The sequence below is a fragment of the Medicago truncatula genome, chromosome 8, assembly GCF_003473485.1.
Source record: "Medicago truncatula cultivar Jemalong A17 chromosome 8, MtrunA17r5.0-ANR, whole genome shotgun sequence".
Lineage (NCBI taxonomy): Eukaryota > Viridiplantae > Streptophyta > Magnoliopsida > Fabales > Fabaceae > Medicago > Medicago truncatula.
The window spans coordinates 36926505-36938164 of record NC_053049.1 but is presented as its reverse complement, the minus strand read 5'-3'; the positions used below and the strand labels follow the sequence as shown (position 1 = coordinate 36938164).

The window sequence follows — 11660 nt, the reverse complement described above, 5'->3', positions numbered from 1 at the left end:
TGTTTATGTTTAGTTTAGGTTTAATGTGTTTGATTAGGTTATATAAATGATGTTAATTTTTTAATTTTTTGTGTAGATATGGCCAATCAGGACCCAATTGATCCATCTAAGATGATTGGTCGTAGGCGTGCGATGACCCAAAGCCACCGAAAGGAGAGGCAAAGCGAGCACATCCCAAAGAGGCGAAGAGGTTGGAGGGGAGATGGTTCAGGGATTTCTTAGGCTACACAGCCTGAAGAGTCACAGGTTGTTGACCCGTCACAGCTTGTTGACCAGTATGAGGTGGAGTACCTGAATTATCAGGATCAGGTACACCACGATGTGACTGATGGTGGGTATGACCAGGATTATATACCAGAGCAGCAGCAGCATGAACCAGACGATGATGACATTGTAGCATCGGCTGTCTCGGAGGTGTTACCTGTGGACCCTCCCTTTCCTAGAGGATCGGAAAATATATCTCTGCTGCACTCTTATGTCAATCATGTGGCATTGCCGCTTTGGTATAATTCAGAGAACGTAAGTGTAATTTTTTTAAATGTTTTTTCTTATATTTAATTATTTTCTTTATATGTGTGTTTGTTTAATTATTATATCAACTTTTATATGTGTTTTTTTTTTAATTATTTTATTTATATTTTCTTTATTTCAACTTTTATTCTTTGCATTTGTTAAGTTTTATTTTTATTAGTTAAATGTTTGCATTGTTTAAACTATGTTTATTTTTCTATTATTTCAGTGCCGCAAGTTCCGTTATGAAAAACCGATTAATTATGGTGCTAAGATTTTGAGTCTCGGGCGTCCAAACGGCAATCAGAGATGGTTTTGGGATCCGCTTAGGGAGAGCAGGTTACATGATTTGGTTTTCTTGGGCTACCCCATTGTGCCTCATGCTTTGCTGATGACTCTATGCGAGAGGTGGCATCCCGAGACCAGCACTTTTCACTTGCCCATGGGGGAGATGACAATGACTTTGGAGGATGTCGCATGTCTTATGCATCTTCAGATTGAAGGGCGGATGTTGGGCCACCGAAAGAATATGTTGAGACATGAGGGAGAGGCACTACTAGTGAGGCACTTGGGTGCGTCGAAGAAGGAGGCAGAGAAAATTTGCAATAAAGAGTATGGTGGGTACATTAGTTATCCAAAGCTGAGGGAATTATATACGACTAGAGGGTTTCGAGGCAGTACAAATACGTCCAGACCGTCCCTAGAAATCCGTCGGATGTTGTAGAGCTGTCACCGGCTGAGATTGTGCAGGCTTTCGTCGACTTCCGCACTCACACGCTTAAGGCGGTCGATTGGGGTGAGCATGTAGGAGAGCAGACATGGCGTATGGCAGATGGCTATGTACGATGGTACACCATTGTGTCTCACCCTCAGATTTTGCAACTTCTTCCGGGAGATATTTCGAGGCCTCCAAACGAGGAGCAAATCATTGCAGAGCAGTGGGGGCGGTACGAGGCGAGAAGCTCGCATGATACCTATGACATGGTTAGCGGCGTTGTTGCCCATGCTGATGAGTTTTTCGGGTCATGAGGTGATGAGCATGACCCCTCAGCAGTTGTATGCGGCCTTGCATGATGTTAAGCAGCAGATCGCGCTGATCATTACCAGGAGGCAAGGCCAGAGGCCGAGGAAGAGGCACCAGCAGCACCAGCAGGACCAGGACCAGCAGTAGGATTAGGACTTGTTTTTTACTTTTCAGATTTTAATGACATTATGTTTGTATTTTGATGACATTATGTTGTTTGTATTTTGATGACATTGGTTCATTAGTTTCTTCGTTTAATCAGTGTTTGTTAAATTGAGCCAATTTTGTTTTGTCATTTGAACCATTATGCGTAAAAAAAACAGGTACATATGTTGTGTTTTGTGTTTAAAACACATTACAAATTCAGGATATGAAGCTACTGCCTTTACCTTGACTTCAGGACGCTTCGGCAGTTTACTGCCGAGGAAATCCTCGGTAGTTAAGTGTCGAGGAAATCCTCGGTAGTTAATTATAGCCGGTTTTGTATTTTCTCGGCAGTTAACTACCGAAGGGGTATTTTGATATTTTACTCGTGTTTCACACCGTACCAAGATGTGTCAACAAAGTAATGATAGTCCCACAAAAGCAGCACCAAGTTCCAATTAGGCAATTAGAGGTTCCTGGCTCACATTTTTATTACAAAGATCTGTATAAATATGCTCATACACATGTGCACTATGTTCTTTAGAAACCAAAGATGCAAACCCAACTCTCCCATTGTACATTAGAGCAACAAAATATATATATAATTTGAAATTAAATCACACCCACTAAAGAGAAGTTCAAATTAACATTTGATTGTTTATCATGAAATTACAATTATGCAAGACAGAAAAATGATCTTGAACATTACGCACTTTAGAAACCAATTATCTAACTTTGTTCCCTTAATTTCATGTTACATTACAATTTCCAAACTTCTAATTGCTTAACCCAAGAGGCCATGGAAATACAAACCTCAATTTCCTAAACATACTTTTCTAATCAAAATAAATTTTGCATCCAAAGTATCATTCATGACCGGGTAACCGATTGAACCAGTTTCTCAATACTACAAACCAGTTCAGGTGAAAGCTTCTTAACAAGTTTCTTTTCCTTCTTCTCAGGTTGAAAATCAAATCCTAAAGCATCCGAAACCTCTTCGGAGCTCCACCCAGATTTTCTCAACGAATCCGAAAACCGATCCACCTTCAATAAAATCGCATCCAACACCGCTTGATTATTCAACATAACCATATCACCTTCGAAAAAACCCGAACCTGAAACCTCCACCATTTCTGTTATATCCGGTTCGCTCCATCCACCTTCTCTTAAAACCGACCCAATTTCTTCAACGTAATTCTCAACCCATTTCGGTTCTTCAAATTTCCGAATATAAAAAAACCGCTCTGGCGAGACTGCACGTGACTCTACACGTGATGACGAGATTCTTCTTCGGCGATCAACAGCGGCGTCGCTCCAAAACTCAACCCACCTCGGCGTTCTTCCACCGGCGTCGAGGCTTCTCCGATTGAAATTCGCTTCTGAACAAAAAGTGGTAACACTTTTCTCTGTAAACGATCTTTGTTTCTTGTAAACTACAGGACCCGGAGAAAATTCAGAGCTCCGATTCGGTGATTCACGTTGAAAAAAGTCTGATAAATCGAATCCACAACAAAAGATTCGATTCTCGTCGACATAGAAAACAGGATTTCCGGCGAGAGAAGGGTTACAAGGAATGTAGCAATGGTTGAAGATTGGGATCAATAACGGTGCTTTCTTCAGAGCGTTTCTTGCGATACGTAAAGCCTTTTCGGGTTCTGTGGGTTTCAATCCCCAACACCGGGCCCAGAGCGTGTTTCTCGCGATTTGAAACGAAATTGCCGCCATGGGAAGATCCAGGGAAGCTCTGAGATGAAGGCGAGTGCGCCAGTCGGGGAATCCGGCTCCGACGGGTAAGCCGGCGGTGAGTATAGCTTTGAGGTCTGGTGGGAAGATGAAGCCGAATTCGGCCTCTAAACGAGCGAATTCGGGTTCAGAGAGACCCGGTTGGACTTGTATACCGGAATTACGGAGGTTGGTTATGATTTTATCAGCTATAGGTGAAAATGAGAGAAGACCGTTACGTGCTGTGGTAGTGGCGGTGGAAATGGAAGCGGCTCGGGCTGAGAGTCTTCTAAGACCTGCTAAGTGAGCCCGAGCTGGGTTTAGACCGGTCATTCTCCGGTCTACATCGACCATTTTAACAGGTATGTTTGGTTTTGTTTTTGTTTTTGTTTTTGTTGATGTTTCATAAGGAGGAGATAGTGAGATAAAAGTGATCTCAAAGGGACTTTAGCTATTAGCTATCAAGAGAGAGAAAGGCTTTGGTTATTTATAGAAGTAGTATAGTAAGCTAAAAATGGAGACCATTATGTAAAGGTGTTGGATTTTCTTGGTTTCCCATGTTACCCTTACTTGTTTGTTTAGTCAACAGCACTCAACATATTATACGATATGATGATGATTACAACGGTTCAATGTTGAGATTGTTGATCAATTTCATTAATTATATTGATGTTAGGTTAACTTTGTGTCTCTGGATTATTGGCAATGTGTGATATGAATGTGGCCCGTAAGTAATGTTTGGCAGGGGATTTAAAGACTGGCTAAATGGTTAAGCATACAAATACACAATCATTATGGCACATTGTTATTGTACTAATGTTAGCTAAAACTCAATTTTTTGTGTACTTATCATTATTAGCCATTATTGTGATCATCTAAAAACATAAATAAACTTTGGAGAGGTTACAAACAAGTGCGGTGTTCATTATAATACCTTTGGAGAGGTATTATAACTTTTATGTTTGATCAACATATTTTATAATTCTTCTTGTGTGAACTTACTAGATTTTGCCCATTTGGGAGATCTAATTCATTCTATGTATTTGAGCTCTGCGTCTCTAGTTGTACACTCATTCTCCGCATCATCCTTTGAAAGATTAAATGCTTTTAGAAGTATTGATATTAAACAAAGTATAAATGAATAGGGTCATCAAAAGTCCTAACTTAACCGGCAAAATGTCGATATTGTGTATGTCATTTGTCTGAACAAAAATAATAATGAAACCGATTTAGCTTAGCAAGATTAAACAACAACAAAAAAAAACTGTTGGTGTTACTTCTTTCACGAGCAAGCTAACTCTCCTGCTGGTTTACCCATTTATAACCATTGGTGATAGGTTGCCATCATTCAACTTCTTTTTAATGCAACAGTTAGCCTAAAAAAGTAGACACAATGCATTGTATTTGGGAGTTGGGGAGCAATAATCTCCACCTCTACCTCAAACTATAACTATCACAAATTTTGTTACACTATTGAAATCGGAGTTTGATTATGTTATGGTATCCTGAAAAGTTTCACTTTATTTATAAACAGAGACTAAAAATAGTTTATAAATGACATTTACACCCCTCTATTCAATGAGACGTTGTTTATCATTGTTAAAATTGTGAAGGCTTCTACCTACTCAAAATAGACAATACTTCTAAAATGAGATGAGATATGATGAATTTGACGTCGGAGCAAATTAAAATATGTCAAGAGCATATTACAAAAATGAATTAATTAGAAGACGACAAAAAATAAACAATTAAGATCTATAGATGAACAAAGAGGAATTATAAATTACAAGTGAGTACTATTTTAATTACTTGTTTATATTCAAATCAAATTGCATAATAACGGTCACTTCTGAACCAAGCATGTGACCACAAACTGATATTCTCCTCTTAGAAAGGAAATATAAAACCTGAATATCTCCTTAGCTACCAAAGTGCCATGTGAGGTTGGATTGAAATATTCGATCATTTTGTAAACAAAATATATAGGATTAATATTTATGGTGACTAATTAGTAAGACTTTGTTCAATTAACAATACTCATATTATTAGTCTAAACATTTTCTTTATGCATGTCAATTTTCACATGTTGGTCGCCAATGAGTCTAGTGCTAAAGAAGTACTTATCGTATGCATGTGGTGGGTGAAGATAGAATTAAAAGTCAATGACTATGTCATATATTACATGAAGATTCCCTAGAATTTTCTTACTTTAATTTTTTTTATATAAAAAGAACTTTTTTACCTTACGGATTAAAAAAAAAAAAGAGAGAGAATATGTATTGATAATGCTAACAATCAGTTTATTTTATTGATAAAAATTGATATGAATTCCATTAAATTTATAAATTACTCACATAATTTTGTGAGACCTATATAAATTTTAATCAATAAAAAAGAGTGTGTTGAAAATTATATTAGAAAATATGTTGATAAAACTTTGGTGCAGTAATTTGTAATCATATTAAAATAATGCACACTAATTATAATTATAATTATAATTACCTAAATCATGTCTTCATAATATATAATCAACGTTTATTTTAAGATCTATAAAAGCATAAAATATCATTTTTAAAAACGTGTATAATTTTTTTTATACACACAAAATTCAGGTGTTTAAACTCTGTCTTCACAATACATAATCACCCCGTCTACTATTTATTCAAAGTCTCACATTTCTTCACTTTGTTATTAGCTTCATCCTCTCAAAGTACAATATCATCTTCATAAGTCATAACTAACCTCATTTTCAAAAGAAGTGCTCTTCAACTTTTTGCCTCTCCTTTAAGCTTCACAAATACTCCATGAATTTTGGACTTTTAACTTGTATGTGACCTTACTCTTCACGGTAATAGCACTTGACAGTACTCATATCTCTTGGTTGAAATATTCTGCGATATTGATCACCATAATGCTTTCCTTATCCATATTTAGTTAATAGTATTTGATTGTCTTTAGAAGAATTTTCAACATCCATTATTTGTTGACTTTCCTTCAACAATCTCACCAGCCATCTAAGCTAGTTGGAGTGTACTCTTTCATGCTAACATTTACTGCACTAGTTTAGTTTATATGATTTGGTTAATGAAGCTTACAAAAGTAGTCTGTGCTCGTCAACTATGAATATTTTGTCTCATTCCATCAAACAAAAGAACATCTAACTTCAAATGAATCATGTGTCGTATCCTTCCTTAATCGTAATCTTTGCTCTAATACTATTGTTGGGAAAACAATAAGAGAAAACACTTTCACACAAGAAGCAAAAAGAAACAAAGACAACACAATAAAATATTGGCTTAAATATGTATTTGATCCTTGCAATTAGAGGTCGTTTAAAAATTAGTCTCTGTATTCGTTAATCCTTGCATTTTGCCCCTACAAAATTTAATCATTTAAAATTCTGTCCCTCAGCCCAATTAATCACTGCCACGCCAGCTAATCAGTCTGACTCAACACATTTTGGCTTGAACAGACGAAAATACCCCTGAAAATCTTAGCCAAACGCAAAATGACACATTTACCCTCAAGATGAAACAAAACTCATCAAAACACATCTCTTTTCTTCCTTCACTCAAACACGTCTCTTTTCTCACCATGTCTTCCTCAATCAATTGAACCAAACTCATCAACAACCGCACAGAGCTCTCGATCAAGGGATCGATGGCCACCGGAACTTGCAACAGAGACATACAGTGTCGGTGGCGGAAAATGGGTCAGATTGAAAATTGCGAGAAAGATGATGAGCTTGCACAGTACAAATGAGAAAGAGACATGAACATATTAGAAGGAAAGGAACTGTGAACAGAGAAGGAGAATGAGCCATGGAGGTTTGTGGAGAAGAGGAAGATGTAACACACCACACCACCACGAGCTCCTCTCAACGAAATAGAAAGTGTAACACACCTCCTCAGCCACATCAAATTCCTCCTCAAATTTCTTGTTCTAGATTCGACTTGTTTGGATTCAAGTTTCAAATTTGATTTCCAATTTGAAACATAATAAAATCTAGGTTTTTTGTTTCCATCTCGAATTTTTCAGATCTAAACATGATAAAAGAGGGAGAACCAATTTTACCTATTTTCGATTTTCTGGTTATGGGAAGAAGAAAAACAGTCACGATTAAGAAGAAGATGAATGAATGACTTGGGGAAGAAGAATTGTCACGATTAAGAACAACTCATATTGTTAATGAATGATTTTTGTTCAACAATTTTTCCATGGATTTGGTCACGTGAATGAGTTTTGTTCAACCATGCTTTCGTGGATTTGGTGATGAAGATAGATTTCAATCAAAAAATTGAAAAAAAAAAATGATAGAAATAAGACAAAGAAGTCTTATTGTTCCTGGTGAAACAAATCAATAACAATAGCACAAGGATGTGATAACTAAAGGAGCTATGGAAATTAACATGTTGAAACTGATCAAGGTGTGTCCAATCAATAATTGTTAGAAGAAAAGTGTTGATTGGTGGTGTTCATTGTTAAGTGCTGTTGGGAGAAAAGTTTCAAGATTTATGACGAAATAATGTTGCAGAGAAGTGAAGGAGGGAAGATTTTAAGAAGATGAACACATGGGTATAATGGTCTTTTCACGTTTGTCTGTGAAGTTCAAGGGTATTTTCGTCCATTTACGCCAAGTTTTGTTGAGTCCCACTGCCACGTCAGCTAATTAGTGACGTGGCAGTCATTAACTGGGCTCAAGGGACCAATTTTTAAATGATTATATTTTGAGAGGGTAGTTTGCAAGGATTAGCGAATACAGAGACCAATTTTTAAACGACCCCTAATTGCAAGGATCAAATAGATATTTAAGCCCAAAATATTTTATTACACCCAACTTGCAGATTTTTACATGGAAAAATTACCATCTCTCTCAATAACTAGTAATTTTTGCACACAAATATTTTAAACTCTCTTATTACACGCAACTACACACGCTTCCAATACATTGAGAAGACTAGAATATTGTGTTAGAAGATTCAAATTAACTCTTTATATTTATAATAAGACTCTTTCTAGTCTCACCCCATATAATTTTAATTACACCTAAATTTATTTAAAATTTTATGATAATACCAAAATTATCCTCTCCATGTGAATTTCTAAAAGCTCCTTTTTCATGATCATTCTGAACCCTCGCCCCAGCTTTTATATAAATATCATATTAGGCATTATATTGTAATTAATATGTTGGTGTTGAAGCGGTTCTACAATCTCTCAATCAATTAAAGGTCACGTGTTTGATCCCTTGGCACCCCTCTTTTATATTTTTTTAGCGAATTCTTCATATTTTATACAAAAAAAGGTCTTAGTTGGATTTAAACCGGCGTCACCCATCTTGCAATCAAGCAATTGTACCACCATGTCAGTTTATAATAGTGTGTTTTTTTGAAACTTTTCAATATATATTGTACAAATATTTGACACCCCCGAGAAATAAACTCAAGATCCGCCACTGAATTAAATCAATATCTTTTTCATTGATCGGTACTCTATTCTTAAAGGTTAGTGAATTTCAAGAATTTTATTATCGAATAGTTTCTATTTATTTCTTGTTCATTGTGTGTTTTCTTGTTTTGGTATGAGATATGTCTGTGTGGGCTGACATATAAGGTATACGTGAATTTAGATTAAGTAGGTATATTTTGGTAGAGTAAAGTAATGTTATTTAAGATTACATATCAATTATTAAAGTAAATGTAATTTGATTTTACATAGGCGTTATTACTCACTATGAGAGGTTAGTGTAAATTTAGTTTACGTATGTACAATTACTCACTATGAGAGGTCAGTGTAAATTCAGTTTACGCATGTGCAATTACTCACTATGAGAGGTTATTGTAAATTCAGTTTACGTAATGACAATTACTCACTATGAGGTTAATATAAATTCAATTTACATATGTATAATTACTCACTTTGAGATGTTCGTGTATGCACAACTTATGTAGAGTGCGCGTGAACAAATTTATACATATACACAAGTAAACTTAGTTTACTTAGCTTATGTAAACCCGGTTTATGTAAACTGAGTTTACATAGTTTAAATAAATACATTTTTTTTCTCTTAATTTCACATTTTTCTATCCTATATTTCAATCAATTTTACATATATTTTTTTCCTCTCTAGTAAATGGACCTTGAAGAAGAAGAAAATGTTCACGCAGTTATCAATGACATGAAACTTGAAAACCCATAATTAGTGGATTCTACTGTTGTATTTACTACCGATAAAATGTTTGCTACTGGGGTTTGAATGATTAAGAGAGACCTGCGATGAAATGGTTTTGGATTAAATTGAAATTTTTATTTCAGTTAAAGGGTATATTGTTTATTCCGAGTTTTGAGTTTTTTTGGGTGTAAGTAGTATCTGTCTTATAATAATTATCTACTTTTTTTCCTTGTTGCGTGAAATTGGGATGAATATCCAATTTGACACAACATTGTCATCATTAGCCGGAGAAACATTTGTGTGGTCACAAACTCTAAATATCATTGATTTGGAGACACTCACACAACTTAGAAAATGCATAATATAAAACAATTTAATGATGTACAATCTTGATATAATTAAATGAAGAGTCATGCTAACTTGTGCGATTAAAGGGACATGTTAAGAATTTCATAAATGAAAAATACTCCCTCCGTTTCAAAATACATGTCCAATTTTTACAATATGCACTATTCACTTGACTTACTTTGACCATACTTTTTAACTAATATATAAATACAAATATTAGCATATAAGATGTTGTTTGATTTGTCTCGACAAATATTTTCAAAATATTAAATTTTTATAATTTTTTACTTTAAAAAATTAAAGATATTAACAGTCAAAATTATGCATTGGCATATATGAAGTGGTTAACTTGAACATGTATTTTGAAACGGAGGGAGTATTTTATTACAAAATATTAATTTTCAATTTCTAAAAGAATAAATTGACATAATCTTTTAGACAAAATTTTTATTTTAGTTTCCTTAACATATTAAAGACATAAGCTAGAATTTCACTTAAATGAAATGTTTTGTAATTTGTATGTGTGCGCATGCCTAAATGATTTCTCCATTAGTCGTACATCTCTTCTTGCTTTGTGAAAAATCAGACTTTTGGTTGGACTTTTGAAGACTTGCTTGACCCACTTTTCACATTGCTTTATCAAGCAAAGTTCGTTATTTTGGAACCACCGTTTCCATATTTGTTTTCTTGTTGTTTTTTCTTGGAAAGAAGACTTTCATCGGTTTGATCATATTTTAGCCAACCACTCCTGCTTTGTGCCACAGGATTCATGAACACATTTAGACTAGGAAAATGTTAACAAGTGCTTCCGGAGCACTCTTTAAGGATCATAATTAGTAAGTATATTAAGAAAATGTATATAATCAATGTCTTGGAAATTAAAATGTTTGACTTTTTAAGAGAATAATTGCTTATTTTGAATACCTTAAAAAATGTCTCGGAGGCACTCGTTAACAAGACCCTTAAATTAAAATGTAAGGATTTTCAATAAAAGTAGCTCTCGAGAATGGACTAGAGATCCAAAAAAAAAGAAAAAGAATAGTTCATTCAATTTTTTTTCCTTCTAGGCCACCATAATTAGTAATCCAATTGGACTAGAGATCCACGGTCTTGAGGTTGGTGGATTTTAACAGCAGCTTGTTCGTCTCATCAAAGGGGAATGTATCTGCAAACACTAGAACGATCAAATAAGAATGCGCTCAATTTGTGAGGCCTTGAAGGTAGAAAGTATGTGTACTTGGATCGAGTTTATATATTAACATTTAGGGTAATGTTAATTTACTCCTCCGTCTTGAAATATAAGCAAAAAAAACTCATTTTCTTTGTCCCAAAATATAACAAAAAAAGACAAACTTTTATTCTATTTAATCTTGTTTTTAAAAAAATCATCTTTTCCAATAATTTTTTTTTCTTATTCACATGAAATTAAATGCAAATTGCATTTAATTTTCTCTCTCTTTTATTTTTTCCATAACCAATTGCCAATGGAAATAATTTTTACATCTTCCCATGAAACTTATTTCAAAGAAAACACAAAAAACTATGCTACAAATTCTTATGCTTTAGTTTTCTTAATAAGTGTAATTTTTGTTTTTTTAACTCATAATTTAGGACGGAGGGAGTATGTCTTAAAGACACATGTTAAGCAACCTAAAAAGAACAACTTTGCATTAAAAAACATAATATTTTAACTTTTAAGAAGTTGAATACACAACTTTTAATACATATATTTCCATAATA

At 34.6% G+C, this 11660-nt stretch overlaps 1 protein-coding gene across 1 annotated transcript; it reads right to left on the bottom strand.

The window, feature by feature from the left end:
- Nucleotides 1-2305: 2305 nt before the first annotated feature.
- LOC120577752 (uncharacterized) lies at nucleotides 2306-3923 on the bottom strand. The gene has a single exon (XM_039829672.1). It carries the CDS (start codon nucleotides 3752-3754, stop codon nucleotides 2549-2551), a length of 1206 nt encoding a protein of 401 aa, XP_039685606.1. The 5' UTR covers nucleotides 3755-3923; the 3' UTR covers nucleotides 2306-2548.
- Between the last annotated feature and the right edge of the window lie 7737 nt (nucleotides 3924-11660).